Source organism: Poecilia mexicana, unplaced genomic scaffold (assembly GCF_051168715.1).
Source record: "Poecilia mexicana isolate PSO_F unplaced genomic scaffold, ASM5116871v1 scaffold_19, whole genome shotgun sequence".
Classification (NCBI taxonomy): domain Eukaryota; kingdom Metazoa; phylum Chordata; class Actinopteri; order Cyprinodontiformes; family Poeciliidae; genus Poecilia; species Poecilia mexicana.
In genome coordinates this window covers 18,490,191-18,509,457 of record NW_028263388.1, presented here as the reverse complement: position 1 = coordinate 18,509,457, position 19,267 = coordinate 18,490,191, and the positions used below count along the sequence as shown (strand labels likewise).

The following is a 19,267-nucleotide window of genomic DNA, read 5'->3' as shown; positions in this document are numbered from 1 at the left end:
ACACAGGTAAAGAAAAGTAAAGAAAAAAAGCAAAATAATCAAAAATTTCCAACCAAGTAAAACTCCAATGTGTACTTTAATCTTTCTCTCCCACTTCTTAAACTACACAATACCCTTTTTCAGCCATGAACATGCAAGCCACAAGTCTGCACGAGAATGACACCATAATCTGGGATTTTCCCCAAATGTTCTCATTAATGGGTTGTCATTTTGAGTGTGTTGTTTTGCTTTGCCTGGCCTTCTGTTTTCATTGCTAATGAGCAAATATGTGCACATGAACATCCCAAAGTACAAAGATCATTATGCCCTGCTGAGAGGCAGCCTGCTGGCGTTGCTTCTGCGAACATGTAGGCGGATGCTTGCACGTTGTTCCACTGAAAACCAGTAGCGTTCATCTGTGGTGCTCAGAGAAGCAATAAAACCATTTGTTCAAAGACCACATGAGGGCAGTAACGTATGCAAATAGAGGGATTTCTGGAGCTTCTTAAAATGTAAATTCATAAAAGAAAAATTTAACTAAGGAAACATGTCATTTTTTTCCATGCAACAGAGTAATTTTCTAGCGTGGGTCGAAAAGATTTTTGTCGCTGTCGGAGGTTTGTGTTGATACACACAGTAATAAAGACGTTTGCTGTTTCTAACAGGTTATCTTCCAGGATTGGCCCCCATTTACTTCCATCCATGGCTCAACTTCAATCATTTGCAGAAGAAAAACATCCCACCTCCATGCTCCACTGGGGGGAAATGGCACATTCAAAATATGCAGGTACTTTCCCACAGAAGATTCCATTTTAAATGTAGACCAAAAATGTAAATTTATCTTCTTCCATATCTTTACGGTGCCCTCTATATGATTTGAGGTAGTAAATCTGACTTGTTATGGCTTACTTTCTTCTTGCCAAACTTTTATACAGGGCAGATCTGTGGCGCCAAGAAACACTAGCTGTTCTGGCAATGGACTCTCCAACCTAAGCTGCGGATTCTCTGCAGCTCATCCAGGCGCTACCATGGGCCTCTTGACTGAATAATACCCATCAGACAAAGTATTTGCACTTTGAACAAAATGTTCAGTGTTGCCTTAATTTAAATCTATATAGATCCCCTGTTCCTTACATATGTGACTGACAGGATCAGAATGACTAAATTGGCTAGGATAGACATCTTTTCTCACTTTTACAGACATCTTTCAAAGCATCCAACGTTCTTCTGTAAATCTACATCGGAAGAAAACGAGAATCACTGTCTCCCAAACTTCTACTCTAAATGTGTTCGATAAGCAAAGTTGGTAGGGTAAATGGACCAACTCCCACAAAGTTCTGCAGCCATTTATATCCTGTCCAATTGAATCCACATATAGATTAAATATTCACTGTTCTCTTAACACTGTTTAAAAGGATCCAGTCTTGAGGGACCATCCTGCAGCTCTGCAAAGCTCCAGAATCTTCATCAGCTTCATGGCGACTTTATCCGCTTGCCATTCGCCACTTGACTCATCGTCATGATGAAAACATTTTTAGCAAAGCTTTCAGTGTCCGGATAGGCCACGACAGTGAGACCAGATTCATAAAGGGAAGCTCCTGGAACTGAATTCAGCTGCTATAAATATCCTTCGTCAAACTAATTTATCCTGTAATGGCGCCAAACTGATGATGGATGCAAAAAAAAGAGTTCCGATTGAAGTATCACTGCCAGCGAGTTAAAAGCAAAGATTCTAAAAAAGAAACATAAATGTAACATAAAGGATTGCCTCCAGATGGCTTTGTCATGCTCCTAATTAATTTGGCTGTTAAAACCACTGCAGGGACTCTTGTTGGGATGCAACACCCGATTATATAAGACCCTTCACTCTTATCTGTTCCCAGGAACTCTTTTAATGGAAAACATGGCACAAGAACACCAATTATAGTCATATTTTGTCAACTGTTACGCAATAAGAGAGCAGGAGTTTTGTTTTTTTGTTAATTGCAGGGCAAGAGAAAATTTCTGAAGCTCGGTGTTGCCATTAGGGGTTGTTCTTTTATTATCTGGAATTTGACTCTGCTTGTGCTGAAAAACCTTAAATAGCAGATCATTTTTAAAGAAAAGTTTTTGTTTTAGCTAAATTGTGTTGAAAATAGCAATATATTCATGGGCCAAAATTATTCCAGGTTTCAACAGAAATGACTTTTTGGTCATTTAGTGTACAATAGCTGCTGGAGTTTCCTGGTAAGATGGACTCACCTGCTCAGTATTTTAAAGTTATACATTCGAATGTCACATTATGTTGCAGAAATGTACATTTTAAAATAACAATGTTCATTTGAAAACCCAATCAAGCCTCCAGAAAGTGTAATTTGAGAATTCGGACGTCTGCACAACATTTAGTTCTTATTTTTTCTTAGAAAGGGTTTTGTACAACTAAGTAAAGTTCTCAGTATGGTTTAAATTGTGCGTTTGGTGCTTTTGGTGTGTCAAACAATTCAAGCAGGATTTCTAGCAGAGGTTTAATGTACGGACTGGCAGACCAAGGAATGTCTTTAATATGTTCTCCTAAACATAGTCTAATATTACATTTAAGCCTAGATCTAACCAAGAATGTGCAGCAATATGTCCTCCATCAAATATGACTGTTTTTGTAACATGACAAGAGTGTGAATACTTTACCAAAGCACTGTTTCACTGCAATATGGTTCTGTTATGAATTCAGGGCACTAAGTGGACAATCTGCACTGTGAAAATGTCACAGTCTGATGACATTTGGTGCATTATGAAAATATAAACCACTTTTTATGTTTAATTCTGGAACAGCCTCTGGATGTGAAAAATTAAACAAATGGCAATTTTTCACAACTAATTGAATTACGAGACCAGTCGAGCATGGAGCAGACTTTTAATTGCTTCCCCTTTTTGAAGGTTTGACAGTGTGGTGAGGTTCAGAGCTTAGTCTGACCACACACTGTTCGCCTGGATTCAGTAATTGTGCTTCTCATTCCTCATTCTTATAATAAATTTAACACAAAATGCCTCGAAAAGCGAGCGAATGAAATAATTCCTTGTTCTCTATTACAAAACAGATCAGCTTAAGTTAGACTTGACTTCTTTTATGTCTCTAGCGGTATTTGTTCGAAGGCAGACCTCCACCTATGCAGACTCAAGTCTTGAGCAACTTCTTCTATTTTGTCATTTTTACAAAACTGCCCTGATTCTAGCTTCATCCATTTCCCCGATCAACGATGACCAACTTCCCTTTCCGTGTCGAAGAGAACAATCCCAACAGCATGATGCTGCCACCACCACGTTTCACAATGGTACCTTTAAGGTGAAATGTTAGGTTTCCTCCACACACTGCATGCTGTCAAAAACACTTCAGTTCTGGCGCTTTTTCTTGTCGTGTCACATGTCACATTTATTCTTGCACTCTTTCAAATTTGAGTGCGTGACGAATAATTGTCTTGTCAACAGACCCTGAGCTGAGTGGAGTTTACAGGGGGGTGGATTTGGTCTACTTCCTAAAATGCCAATAAAATAGATTGAAGTTTGTGACAGTAGCATGACAAAATGTGAAAAAGTTTGAAGGGTATAAATACTTTAGCAAGGCCATGTTTGCCACAGAGAAAAACCGACCCAGAAAAAAAAAAAGACATCTACTATTTATCCAAGTTAACATGTCCTTCATATTGTTTATCGTTCTTTCATGCATTCAGTGAGGATAAATTATTTAATTATGTTCTTCTCCTTCATATCGTTAATAGTTTTGCACATCTGCATGCAGAAAACTGCTCCCCTCTGTGTTTATTGTTAACACATTCCTCCCTACTTCTTTTTTCTCTCTCTCTCCTCCTCCTCTCAGTTTCTTTCTCTCCTTTTGCTCACTCTGGTCCCTTCCTCCTCTTGCTCCCTCTCTCTCCGTCTCTCTCTCTCTCTCTCCCCACTCCTGCACATCTCTGTCACACAATTGCAGACTCGCAGCGGCTCTCCCCCCTGAGCATCATCTCCACCATCGGAGATCCTCCTCGTGTCTGTGTTCTGCCGGGTGGACGCACGCCCCACAGTCACCATTTCTGCCCCGGAGAGCTCCAGGCTGGCAGCGCAGCCCCTTCCCAGGCTGAGCATCGGGCGGAAGACCCTGGTGGCAGCTGCAGTGGGGGTCATGCTGGTCCTGGTCCTGGTGGTCCTCATCCCTGTGCTCGTCAGCTCTGTGGGTGCTGGTGGCACAGATGACAGCGCGAGCCACTATGAGATGCTGGGCACCTGCCGGATGGTGTGCGACCCCTTCCCCAGCACGGGCACCGCCGGAACGGGGATCCACACGGACACGTCAACCAGTGGCTTCCTGGTGGACAATGAGGAAGACCTGAGTGACCACAGCATCGGCCCTTCGCTGCCTACGTACAGCACAAACGGCCCACAGGGAAAACCAGGACGTCCGGGCAAACCTGGGCCTCCTGGACCTCCTGGAGAACCGGGTCCACCGGGCCCAAGAGGGCCGCCGGGGGACAGCAGAGACATAGTTCGGACGGGGATCCTCGGAGCGGTTAGCACAACCACCTACAACACCACTCCTCGAGTGGCGTTTTACGCAGGACTACGAAACCCCCAAGAAGGCTACGACATTCTGCGATTCGACGATGTGGTGACTAACATCGGGGGGAACTACGAGGGCTCCACGGGCACGTTCACCTGTAAGATTCCAGGGACCTACTTTTTCATCTACAACGTGTTGATGAGAGGAGGAGACGGCACCAGCATGTGGGCTGACCTGATCAAAAACGGTCAGGTGGGTGATGCGTTTGACACACGTTCTGTGAAATGGCAAAGGCATAGCCTCTTTAAAACCATAAGGATCAATTTTTACCACATAATTAATTAATCATCATCTATTGGCAGTAAATAAATAAATAAATATTTCTTGGGTTTTTTTTTCCATACTCAGAAACATGCCTGTCACAAATTCAACATTTAATTTTTCTGTTTGTGATCAACAAAGTATTTCTGAATTGAACTGATTTGAATAACTGAGTAAAAACTGTAACATTTGCCTCATATTTTAACATTTGCTTGTCCAATTTACTTAAAATAACTGTTCTAGACATCTCAATCTCTTTTACAGATACATATTCCCTCATTCAGCTTCCCTTATCTTAACACATCTCTTCTTCCCTTTTTTGAAATGAATTATAGAACAACCAAAAAAAATCATTAAATTCTTCAGCATCTTAATATTTTTGAGTATCTTTAATTATCTAAACTACCCCAAACTTTCTTTTTTTTAAGTGACATTAATGGACCCTCTAATTTAGATTTCAGCTCCATAACCTCACCTGTAGATCTTTATGTGATTGATTTAAAAATGTAGTAACTGTAAATAATAGTTTAACTAATCTGCAAAAAAAAAAAAAAAAAAATACTGTTTGTCATGCTGTGCTATACTTGACATATATGCACCAATATTTATGGTTGTTAAAGTGTTTTTTGCAACAATAAACACAATAATGTCAAAATTTTACGTTGAGGTGCAACCAGCGATGCATGATGCTTACTTTGACAAACAGATTAATGATCAAAATGTTTAATTTACCAGTTACACTAGTTATTACTTGTTAATTGATATTCCAAAGTTCTTTGTGTGAACAGCTCTTTCTGCTTTGTCTCACCTGGAGATGTGTTAGGTACATGCACAGCTTCCTCAATATCTTGTTACTTGAGCATCTTTCCTCTCAGTTTAAAAACAAAAATACTTTTTTTTTTTTTACTGCCTTTACAAACATAAAGCATGTTCCAGAATAATATATTCATAGTAACAGTCAAAATGTCAGTGAAAAACAGTAAAGGTTTTTGATATGGGTGATGTGGCTCACTGCCCAGGGCGCTATTCCATCAGGGGCGAAAGTAGTACTTGCAATAAAGAAAATCGGTTGAGTCCCAAATGTGTTTTCTGTTGCTTATTTGCAGGTCTGGTAAAGGAGAGTTGTTCACCACCCTGTATTATGTGTATTGTGTAAGCACTCTAAGAAAATACAGCCACAAGTGGCTGATAATAATGCTGAAATTAATATTTTATCCATAGATTCCTCAGAAGGACTAAGGAATCTAGATTCTATTTGAAGTTCTCTAGTAAAATGTAAGACGGCTTGAGTTTTCTGACTTGAGCTGAATGTTCTGTGCTGATGAGAGGATATCTAAGAGAAAGTCTGAGATTTAAGGAATATTTCTTTTTTAATTTTGGTAAAACAAAACTATTCAGAATGGACCAAATCCGGCCAAAAGCAGCTGAAATCTGTGAATACTTGAGAGCCCCTTTAAAAATGCTTAACTGTCTATTTTAATAGCTTAAACACTAAATATATCCTAATATGGACTAATACAGAAAATGAAAATCGTTATGGCATTATCACAGAAGCTAACATCTGCAGTCTGCCTTATTTCCGCTCTTGGGGCTACAGCCAATCACTGCCAAGGAAAATGAACGGTGCTGCTGGATTGGCTGCTTTGGAAAGGCCAGCCAGCAGCATGGCAAGTAGCGTCGTCCCAAGTTGTTCAGACTTCTCAAACTGCATTTTCTTACAACTAATTTGGAGGGTTTACAAACAATTTGCAAATAGGCAGATTTTCTGCAAGTAACTTGAAGTCACGAATCCACGAATACTGGATCCATTTCACATGATCACATTCAAATAAAATAATGTCTTCTGAATAGCTGCCCCTCTGCAGCGATCAGGATGCAGGGAAGGGTTAAATAATTGAAACCATAAACCCACAGCGTGATGGCCTCTCTTTGGGAAAGATGCAAACCGTTTCCAGGCAGTCTTAATTGGGTATTCATGTGTGCAATGATTTCAGACTTGTCTGGTGTTAGAGTCTGGTGTAATGACAATCCACACTGGCATGCTGCCAGATTGTATTTCTATGGATTTTTGCACATCATGTGCTGATGTACACGTTGACATGAGCGGAGGGAGTGCTGCGCTATCTCTGCTGAGCACACATCAGAAAACAGCCCGGGGTTGTGGCTAGTTCAAAGCGGTTGCCCTTTAAAATACAACAAGCTTTATGGAGTCTTGGTGTGCCAGCGCGCGTTATCAGGCTGGCTGTCGGGCCAAAAACGTTTGATTATCGATTCATGATATTTGCTAAATTCACGGGTGATTTTGTAATGTCCTAAACGGCTGCGGGCGATGACACCAACCAAACAACATGTTCATCTGAGCCTCGGCACTTGTAAACATCTCATCCCGGCTGCAACAGACTGAACAGGGAGTGGACACAATAACATTCCAGATATCCTTAAAGTGTCTTGTTTATGAAAGTAGTAATTTTTGCAGAGCTTCTTAGTCACTCTACAACATAACTTTGCAGTTGGTGCTGCTAAATAGAATGAAGATGATGGAGCGCACTGAAAAAGCCCCTCCGCTGTCAAACGGGATCCCATCAGTTTCAAGGTGTTTTTCTCCTTAAGGAGGCGAATATCATAAGACATGAAACAAAAGCGGCTCCTAATAAATAAATCTTTTCTCCACGCTGACAGACATGTCAGAAATACTGCTGTATGGCTGTCACGTTGGTTTATTTTCACTGTGTTCTTTAACTTTAGGCTTGATTGCATTAAAATTGTTTTGGGAGATAACCTCAGAGGAACGAGAGCAGTCCTTTGCGAGAGCAAACACAACCAGATGAGTGCCCATCAGGAGACGCTTTATTCAATTACTTGTCTGGTCTAAACATATCATTTTGTTATTTTGACCTAGAAAAGACTACTTACCGTAATAATTAATCACAATGAAACAAAAGAGGTGAGTCTCCATCAGAGCACTGTCTGAGTTAAATAAGAAGTGTCACATCCGCACGTCTCCATGGTGAGACTGAGCAAAGAAAACTGGGTGTAGCACATGAACAGCTCAGTTTTCAAACATTTTTATCTTGGTATTTGGAGGAGAACAAAGCTCATTTTTTTCCAAATTAATTAGTTATTTCAAAAAATGCTTACCCAAATAAATACATCAGGTATGACTACTCTTGCTTTTGTGGAGAAAAGTGACACATTAAAAAAAAAAAAAACAAAAAAAAAAACCCAAGCACATGTGCAAAAAAAAAAAAATTCAATATCAAAAAATAATATATTTCTTGTGTAAATATATGACAACTGAATATGTGACAAGGATTTAAAGTTTCATAGCTTTTGCATGAGTCACTAAGACTTTTTTTTGAGAATTTAAAGAGTTTAAAAGAAAACAATATTGACACATTAATCTGGATAAATTTGGATAATCTGTTGAATCAAGATGCTAAGAAAATTTCCTCTGAAGATATTGACTGCGCATAACTTTTTAACAAACACTAACTTCAGCAATCTTAAACTATTCCTTTGTTAGTCTTTACATTCACTCCGAGTGACTTAGGCAGGTAATGTTATACATATTGTCGTACTCTAGCATGTGTAATTGTTGGCCATCTGTCACCATTTCTTTAGATTTTACTCCAGCAAATCTGTTTCATAAACTTTGTTCCACTGTTATTTTTAACAAGATAGTACAATTTTTATGAATATAAATACAAGCTATGTGAAATTTTTATTCTATGATGTCCCAACCAGAGTTTCTGCTGCCGCTCCAGGGAAGAGATACTGAGCCAAAGCTTCCTCCTATTATTCAAAATTCAGTGGCATCTAGTTTCTCTCCACAGGGGATCTGTGTCCTGGTTCAGCACAAATGAATGAATGGGTCATTACCAGGCCTCTGCAGAACTTTGTGCCACACTGAGGTTGTAATTTAGTCATTTGAGTTGGACTAGGGACTCATTTAAAACTTGGACTTCATGAACTGCAGGACGTTGTAAAGGTGCTCACACCAATTTCCACTTTCTATCATTTTACAACCACAAACTTGAATGTATTTTAGTGGGATTTCATGTGACAGATTAATACAAAACAGTGCAATACTTTAATGGAAGGGATGTGATACATGGTTTTCAACATGTTTTACATCTATTGGCAATTTTACCCAGAATATCTGGTGCAATCTATTTCATAAGATCTGACTAAATCTGTTTACAGGATATTTCTTAGATTTCCCCCCCCCCCCAGTTTTGACCTTTGACTTGTCCGATTAAGGATTGCCAAGAAGAGAAAAATTTTTGAACAACTTAAGAAGTTCTATTTGAATGTTGCCACAAGCAACACAAACAAAGATGAATAAATTTAAAAAATAAAAGCCAAAGATTTTAGACTGGAGCAAAGGTTCACCTAGTTAACCTAAACATGGAGCCAGAGCGGCAATGGACTGGTTTCGATCAAAGGAGATTTATGTATTACAATGGCCTAGTCAAAGCCCAGATTGAAAATGAGACATAAGACTTGAAAATTACTGTCCACAGAGACTTTCCATTCAATCTGACTGCGTTTGACCTGTTCTGAAAAGGAGCATGGGCAACAATGTCAGTCTGTTGTGTAAAGCTGATAAAAAATATCTCCCAGACGACCTGCAGCTATCATTGCAGTGGGGCTCAATAAATATGTCCTACTTCTCCCACTTTTACATTATAAGCTGTTTTGTTTAGATTTATCACATAAAATGGCAGTATAATATTTTACATTGAAGTTTATGGTTCTTACAAATCAGCATCTAAAAAAGATTTAAGGGGCATAAATACTATTGCAAGCCACTCTTTATATATATATTGAAAGATTACAGCAATGGAAGCAAGAGCAGCAACAACAATTTTGACAACATGTTTATACTGTAATAAATAAATGGCACACAGAGTAGAAAACCTAAAGAATGTCATCATTTTTATACAATATCTGCCTGTCAGTGGTAGACATTGTGAAACACAGTGGAAGCAGCTTAGGACGTCTAAAAATTCATCACCATGCCGTCATCTGTCCTGTAGCTTTCCATCTCAAACTGTGCACATCTCTTCACAACTCCATTAGAGGATAATGTTTTTATTTTTGGTTCAGCTAACCTGTCGTCGGAACACGGATTAAACTTTTATGGGTGGCACAGTAAAGCTGGAGTAAAGCCTCAGAGGGGAGCTGTCTTCCAGCAGCTGCATGCTAAGGAACTTACCCCGAGACAGGCGAGAAGATTTGGGGATGATGCTCCCAAGCCAACACCCTCCGTAATTACCCTGTGTTGACAAAATGACACTTATGTGTGGCAAAACGTGGCAATTTCTAGCGTTTCACCCTACAAAATGAGGACACAAGAGTGGAAGATGAGGGGAAGGGATAGTATGTACTGACTTTGTTCCTCACAGGCAGACTGACTCAAGCCTGACCCGTTTGGCTGAGTCATAATATAAAAAACAAGATATTCACCAGGGGGGACACACTCACACAAAGTCAAACTTCTTAATTCGGGCTTTACTTCTCTACAAGTTTTCTTGTAATGACATTAAACCTTATCACTTCAAGGATAAACTGTTAAAAAATTTAGTTGATTCATAGTTTCCCTTTTAGGTCTATTTACTGGCAGCATTTTATTTCTATTTCTTCCCACATTTCTTCTGATTTTGCATTTTCCCCACACATATGTCCTTTAGATCATCAAGCAAATGTAATTAATATCAGACAAAGGTAAGCTGTGGAAATACAAAGAGGCAGTTTTCAAATGATTTCATCATTTATCAAAGGAAAATAGCTACCAAACCCAACATGTGAAGGAATAATTGCCCCCTGAGCCTAATAACTGGTTGTGCCAGCCTTGTGCCATCAAGCGTTTGCAATAGTTGGCAATGAAACTTCAGCCCACGCTTCTTTTTAGGAAATGTCTTAATTCAGTCACATTAAAAGGGTTTAAGAGGATGAACGGCCTGTTTCAGGGCACAGCATCTCCTGTGGATTTGAAACTGCTGTATGCAACTTTTGTACAAATATGTTTTTTTCCATATTTGTGAAAACTGTCACCATGGCATGACAGTAGAGTATGAGGCAGATAAGCTGCGAAAAAATGAAGCCCTTCCTCCACTTCCTTGAGGCATATTGGGATTTACAGAAATGCACCTGGTCAAAAACAACCAATCAGAGCCAGGAGGAACTTGTGTACGCGCTGCTAAATTGTGCTAACAGCTTACCAATTAGCATAACTTAATAAGTTAATGTACCATCAGTTGTAGCAAATTGTTATAGTTGATGGTACATGCCATCACCCTCCATGTCTGACTTGTGGTATCATGTTCTTTTCCTGAAATGCTGCGGTAATTTTAGACGTAGCAGGATGTACTCATTACAAAAACATTGGCTTGTAAGGAGTTTCTGGGAAATCTGAGACAGGCCTTTTGTTTCTTTTTGGTTCCACCACTGGGTTTAGGTAGAAACTCACCCATAGATGCAACTTTTGTCCAGTATTTTTGTCATCGTTACATCAAAAACACTAACCTTAGCTAAGGCAAGTTGGGGCTGCAGTGTTTTGCTCTGGCTTCTTCTATGACCTCCTGAGTAGATTTCCAATGCATTCTGAGAGAAATGTTGATAGGCTGGGCTCTCCTGAAAGGTTCACCTCTGTTGCACGTTTTCTCTTTTTGTGGATAATGGCTCTGGCTTTTTGAGATTCTGCAGCCTACTTCATGCTGCCAGACAAGTTCTACTGGGGTGATTTCTTGACTAGACAGGTCTGGTATGAATCACACTTGTGACCCAACTTTCCATAAGATTTGTAATCATTGTTAAATTATAATTTAGGAGGAGTAATTTTTTTTATAAAAGGCCAGGTTGGCTTGGATTTATTTTCCCTTCCAATAAATGAAATAATTATTTCAAAACTCAACTCACATTTTCATTGATTGATTATTTGAAACATGCAAAAACAAAAACAGGACAAATCTATTCGAGGGGAAATACTTTACTTTTCGACAGCACCTTTTTTATTAACCCTTTCATGCATAGTGCTCACTGCAGTGGACAGCAATCTAAAAACCATTTTCTTGTGCTTCTTGTGGATTTTTATGTTATAAATGCACACAGACCACTGAAGTGGACACTAATGCATCATAAAATACACTATCAACTACTGGCCATCAGCTGCAAATGCAAGAAAATGTTTTTGTTAAATCCAATATGGCCGACAGACAAAACAGCACGCTGACCAACTCGGTCCCTCCTTCTGCTGTAGACGACTCTGGCAGGTAAAGAAAAAAAATACTGTGACATCAGATAACCCCTACTACTGATGTATTTTTCAAATAACTTTCTATTTGGAGAAAATTACAATTGATCATCTAAAAAAAATAATAAAATGCAATTTTTTTTCTACCATTTTTTTATGCCTTAAGAAAATAAGAAAAAATTGTAAAAAAAAAAAAAATCATGACACAAAGGATCATAATTCGTGCATGAAAAGTTAATTTTGCTGATCGGCAAAAGGGGAACGTTTTCGGATCTTCGGTGACTAATTCTCTTCTCTAACCTCCTACTGCATTTCTCTGCGTTTAATATTCCAGGTCAGAGCCAGTGCTATTGCCCAAGACCAAGACCAGAGTTATGACTATGCCAGCAACAGTGTCATACTTCATCTGGATGCGGGTGATGAGGTTTTCATCAAACTGGATGGGGGCAAAGCTCATGGGGGCAACAGCAACAAATACAGCACCTTCTCGGGGTTCATCCTCTACGCCGACTGACGACCGGGCAGAACAGGAGGCTCGGAGGTGAAAGGTCCCAGCCGCAGACATTTACTTCCTGACTTCCACTTGGCATTCTTGCAGTGAGGTTAATGTCACAGTCACCGCTCCACAGTCTTTAAAGTAACGTAGTGATGATGCACGCTGCAGTTTTGTAGTTTTTTGCTAATCTCTTAATCTGTCTCAATCCAACATGAATACATACTGGGTGCCTATGCTGCTAACATTATGGACATGTGTCATGCGGTAGCAACTGTGACGGCGCAGAGAGGCCATGCCATCATTCCTCAGCCGTCATGTCAAATTCAAGTCTGGAAATCCCACAGTGGCGGAGGCCTCAGTGTTAGTAAATGTGCTCTCTGGGTTTATGTTATGGTTCTGTCTTTGCTTTCACATGCTGTCTGTATGATAAGATGTTTTCCATCAGTGGAGGAGGAGTCCTGCCTCAAGAAATTTGTCAAAAATTTGGATGCAAGAATGAGATTATGATGTCTGAATGCCAGAGTGTAAGAAAAGGTTCCAATGTGACAATTTGAAAAGGCGTGTCATACATCGGACCTGCATTACATCACATATCGGCGCCTCTGATGAAGATGTAGAAAAAGTCTTGAAATTAATCTTCTGTAGCATAAGTTTCACAAAAAACTACTTACTTTATGCATTTATTGCAACTGTAGATACTGTAAATGATTTTTTGCCTTACTTCAGTTTTCATGTTCTCTTGTCTTTTCCATTCTGAAGACGGCCTCCGTGTCATATATTTATACCCCATGAAAACTGGAAGTCATAGACCAAACATTAAGAACGATGACTGCAAGCAAGTAGTTATAGTCTAGCCCTGTTCATATCCTTGTGGCCCAATGTCTTGGCAACATCTGTGTCTCACTCAGGTCAACACATTGGTCACCATCCAAAAACCCCCTAAAAGTCTCTTAAACCACATATATATGCCAAACTGGATTGTGCAGGTGGTTCATTAGATGCTAAGTCGCTAAGTGCTAATCAGCCCAGGATTAATGTGCTGCGTTGATTAGCACCTCAATATGTAGTGCTATATACCGTACACAAACGGAAGCACAAATCTTAAAGATACTTAACAGTTTTGAATCTCACTGCAAAGAGACCCAAAAATTAGCTTAAATTGTAATCTCCTAAAAAGAAGAGTGACATGTTTCAAAACAGCGTTACAGTTTCTCTGATATTCCAGTGAAGTCAAGGCAAGCTACGCTGCTCACCCCGGATTTGATAATTTCCGATGTCCTAATGTAATCTTTTCCAATATAAGACAAGTTTATTTTAAGACTATTGACACATCTTTACCAGGAGAGCTAATAAGAGTGGTGGGTGCTGTGTGTTATATTTGGCATATTGTATAAAATGTAAATTCATTATTGACTCTGTATCTCAATACAGACAAAGCATTATCAACCTTACACATTTTATTGTGTTTCTAAAAACAAAAACATAATGTACTGATTGATGACTGTGTGATTTTATCATTTCCTGTGCAGGTTTAATTATTTGATCAATGCATGTAAAGTCAAAATGTTTTGTTTCCATAAAACGATAAATAATGATTTAAAACTGTATTGAAAAGCAAGACGTGGACATTATTTGCTGCCTTTACTCACAAACTTCAATTAAAAGAATAACGTCTTCAGCATTTACCAACATTATACACAGTTAGTGTCACTCTTCTCATCAGGTTCACTGATAAGCCACTCTGATCTCCTCATTAAAGTGTGAAACAAGCCTTTAGTCCTTCAAATGTTACACAAAAAGAAGAATCACAGCAGCACAGCAAGAGCCAATCAACACGGAGGACATCACAGCTATGTTAAATGCCAAATGAAGCGGGGGATTATTGTGATTTACAATCAAAGATGATATGTTGGTTTTGCTCTTTTAATGGGTGTGGATGTGGTGAGATACGGCAGGAGCGAGTTAGGAGACGGGTGTTCGGACAGATCACAACAAAGCTTAGATCTGCGCTGTAAAGTGATGGGGGGGGGGGGGGGGTAAAATTAGGCCCTGCCGTGACTGCAACACAACTGTCAGAGACCAGAAAACAGCTCTAGGGCATGAACTGTTGAAACTGTCCGTTTTATCAAGAGCTTCTTTGACAATATGAAATTCTTTGGACACGATTCACCTTTGACACGGGCCACCAAGCTGTCCCTTATTCAGTTTGAAGCACAAACTTGAAAGTTCAAAAGTAAAAAGTTAGGGATTTTCTTAGATATGGAAGCAAAGGATTAATTCAGTGCAACATCATTAAAAAAAAAAAAAAAGAGAGATCGCCACAATGACTTCTACTGTCTTGCCTGTTATCTTTTTAACTGATGTGTGCATTAAAAGCCAGAACACCCTCTGGTCTAAAGCGAAGCCTGTCTTAAGACAGCAAAAAAAATTCCTCCAGACACAATTAAGACTGAAGTTTTGTGCATAGGCAGAGGTCAACAGAGCCACATGGCCGTATAGAATGTCAGGCCAGCACAGGCTGCTTTCTGCTTGCAGGGTGTATGAGCACATCGTCACATTAGAGATGTCACGACGTCAAAGACAAATCCCCCCGGTGGTGGGAGAAGCCGAGCTCTCGCTGCACAGACCCCAGGATGCAGCGGATTTTCTTGGAGTCTTTGAGTGACATGAGTGAAAGTGTATCAACAGCCTGCAAATATTGAACACTTCAAGCAAGTTTTTTTTGTCTGAATGATCATCAGCAAAACATAGGTTCTGTCTTCTTTCTGATAGCAACCAAGAGGCTGCTTCAGTTCGATGAATGAAAAAAGCTTTAGACATGTTGCATGGATTAGAAACAAAACACAAAGATGTACAGAAGTGGTGTCCCTCCTGCATTTTTCCTGTTTTTGGATCACTTCTGATTTCCTTTATTAAGGGTAAATACAAAAAGAAAAATGGCTAATGTGAAAAAGTAAACCTAATTACTGGTAGTAAACATTAAGTACTTTTAATGACAAGCAATCAGTCTTTTATGATGCAGTGGAGGGACTTTTTGGCCCACTCTTCTTTGCAGAGTTGTTTTAATTCGATGTCATTGTAGGGTTTCAAGCATGAAAAACCTCTTTAAGGTCAAGCCAAAGAATCTCAACTAGATTCAAATCCTAACTTTGACTAGGCAATGTCCATTTAGGGATTTTTTTCTCCAGTTATTTAGAGGTGGGTTTGCTGGTGTACTTTGAATCATTGACTGCTGCTTAAACCAAGCAGGCATCATGATTTTCTAAAAGAGCAAAATTCATGGTTCCATCATTTATGACAATTTGTTTAGGTCTTTGTGCTTGATTGACTGATGGCGTGACTGAAAAGCAAAAACGGAAGAAATTTGGAGACGCTGGTCCCAAAGTCGCCCCTTGGGAGACCTTCGGGTGGGTTTGAAATCTCTGCTGCCGCCTCTAGCGCATTCATCGCAACAAGACACAGATTTAAGCTTTCTTCTGGGAGGTGCAGTAAGCTTCTTTTTATTTACACTCTTTCACAGAGCTTTGCAGATATTTGAAGAATTTCATCTGGATCTATTTTCATAGCACGTAAGCCGGGGGGATTTGCCATATTAAGTCTCGGCAGTGGACTTAACATAGGTAATCTTAGGTTTATGCAAAAGCCACAGGAAGAACATTTTGAGTTGTTCATTTACACACGTCGCCTTACAAGGAAACAGAGACAGCTGCAGTCTGACATTTGCAGGGGCAAAGTTGTTGAGGCGTGAGTCTTATCAGGCTACTGCAGAGCGCGCGCACGGACCCTCGCAGAGACGCGCGTGCGAGTGTGTGGGGTCAACGCTGTCCTCGTGCACGCCTTCATGTCTCCGTAGAGACAGGACCCAACCTCCCATGAAATGTCTGAAGTGACGTTAATGAGCCCTTGCTGTTGTTATCTTGAGTATTCCTACTTAACTCACCAGGGGGAGATCCGAGTCAGAGATAGATGTTTTAACTGTCAGGCCAAATTGCCCTTCATGCCAATGCACGCTTCCTACGACGAAACGAGCGAGCCACCTTCCCACACTCTTCAGCGGCGTTTATTGGTGTGGGCACGCAATCGTGACGTCTGTTTCATACTACGGGTTTCGCACAGCGACTTAAAACAATCTATATTTTCTCCCTACTTATTCATTATGACAGTGCCAGGGATCAAAACAACACAACACAAACACTCTACACATGCCAGACTTAGTTAGAGGCTGTGCTTTGGATGCAACAAAAAAACGCCGATTATATTACGGTCACAAATGGGTCATAAAAGGACCAAACATGTCAATGAGAATCAAACCTTTGGAGAAAAGTCTCCACGTAGTGAGCCTATCCACCTGTGTGACAAAAAAAAAAAAAAAAAAAAAAACCTTCTCAGCACCTTTTTGATGTCGATAACCACTGACGTAGAGCAGAATCTTCCCTGCTGCAGCGCCGTCTCTTTCAGATGTGTCATCTCAAGGGTCACCACAAGCCCGAGTGTATCACCTTGGATCCTAAAAATAAACGGTAAGTGTTAACGTACACTGTAGCTGAACTCTTTCCTCAGGCAGCCGCAAGATCTGTGGAGCAGGAAGCCTCTTGCACTTATGCAAGATGAAGTTTGCAAACATGTCAGCAACACTGTTTTTTTAAGAGGGGACAAGAGTGACCAAAGGACCCACAGTGCTTTGCAAAAACGTTCATGCCCCTTGGACCTGTTCCCATTTTGTCACGATTCAGCCCCAAACTTTAGCATGAACGCAATAAATAACAGTGAAGTTGAAGGGAGCGGATGCATGTTTTTAAAACGTTTTGCTAATAAAAATCTGAAAATTGTGGCCTCATTTAGATTTAGATACCCTTTACTCGAACACTGCTTAGTAAAATCCAGTGTTTTGGATGCAGTGTTTAATTCATCAAATAAAGAGGATGTCACACTGTGAACCTACTAAGACATTGTTGGAGGATTCAAAACAGAGGCCAGAGCAGGTGACTCAGAAAAGATTAAACAGTTTTTATAATAATATTGAGAATGTGCGAGCAGGAACAGACTCTGCAAGAAAGTTAGGACGATGAGTGATAGGTAAGGCAATCAGAAAGTAACATTCAAACAAGGAGAAAAGATTTACCCGGGTCATTTCCCAAACTTTCCTCTTCCAGGACTTCGTTTGGCTAGAATACTTGACAGAGAGAAAAGTCTTTGTTTATTGGAAATTGTTTCAGCGGGACTGTGCCAAGAAGAGTGGTGAAGCCATGGAGAGAAAAAACTCCAGCAGCCATGAAAGCTTGTTTACACTCAGCACTACAATGGTCAGGTTTCACCATGAGAAAGCAAATGATCACTTCGTCCATAATCCTTAAATCTGTCGTCATCTATACTGGCTAAGTCAGCAACTGAGATGAGAGATGAGTCAGAACAAATCTCTCTGATCAGATGAAACCAAATTTAAAAAAGGACAGGTAATACTGAACATTACCCTGAACTTACCTTCCTCACTATGAGATGTATGCTGTCACCATCCAGTGTGAGTGAACTTCAGTTAGTTAGCAAAGATCTGTTGGTCAGGTAGAGACACAATCCCCCAGGTTTTAGGGACACGTGCCTCTATAAAGTCACACATTTTGAAAAACTAAATTTCCTTCAGCTTTACAACTACGCACCACTCCATGACAGCTTATAACTCAGTAAAACACCTTGGTGTGTGACTATATCATGACAAAATGAGAGAAAGTTTCAAGGAAGTACAAAAGAAGGCTTAAAACGATCACAAAGAAGCTAAAAGGTTTGTGATCAACTCGGCATCAGTTACAGCTGTAATTACAGGGTATTCAACGAGTCATGGCACCCCTAATCGCAGCTGCTCACAGCAGCTCCCGCCTCACTGCCCACTTCAAATGGTGCCTCAGGCATCAAGATCCTTAAAGTGAAGCTATGAAAAAGTAATTTCACCCCAGATCTGATTAAAGCTACAAACAAGCTCAGCTAATATATTTTGAGGAGATTGCCTTTACATCGAAGCCATAAACCATTTATTGAATGCTTAAAATCTTCAATAATTTTCAGTGGTAATTTAATGCTCTTCCAGCCATGGAGTATGTTTAACTTTCAGTGGCATTCCTGTTTTTCTATTCTGTTGGATTAACTCTAGACTTGGAAGTGGAGTGGTCTTTGTCCCCAGAAGGATTTCAAAACTATAATCTGACTATTTTAGAATAATGGGATTTTTAGAGGTCTATAATTATCTTCAAGATTTCTTGCTTGATTTCTGTAGATTTTGTCAGTAGGGCTGCATTGTATGAATCCAAATAAGATTTGTGACGCGTTTATAAAATTACAAAACAGATAAAAAGGCTGTTGTCGGGATTAAATTCCAAGAAATCCTGGATTTAAGATAGTTCATTACAGGTTTTCAAAAACATTGATGAATGCCATATTTGATGGCTACAGGGGTAAATAACTTCAAATTGTGTTGAATCTGTCTAGGTTTTGCATCGTCTTCTTTCATTTTATATTTCTGCTTAGTAGTTTATATACAAGAAGTTATACGTTTTAGGATTTATGAATGGTAGATATGTTCAACATGAAATGTCTGCATGTACCTTTTCAATCAAGTAATTTAAATGATTGTTTTTGAAATATGGATAGTAAGTTATTTGAATAATAAAAAAATCAATTAAATCTTTCTTATGATGGCGCA

General features: G+C 39.7%; 1 protein-coding gene across 1 annotated transcript; it reads left to right on the top strand.

The window, feature by feature from the left end:
- Nucleotides 1-3,999: 3,999 nt before the first annotated feature.
- On the top strand, nucleotides 4,000-14,410 carry LOC106912882 (C1q-related factor-like). Its single transcript, XM_088016528.1, has 2 exons — nucleotides 4,000-4,756; nucleotides 12,415-14,410. The coding sequence occupies exons 1-2, from the start codon at nucleotides 4,130-4,132 to the stop codon at nucleotides 12,592-12,594; spliced, it is 807 nt and encodes a 268-aa protein (XP_087872654.1). The 5' UTR covers nucleotides 4,000-4,129; the 3' UTR covers nucleotides 12,595-14,410.
- The last annotated feature ends 4,857 nt before the right edge of the window (nucleotides 14,411-19,267 follow it).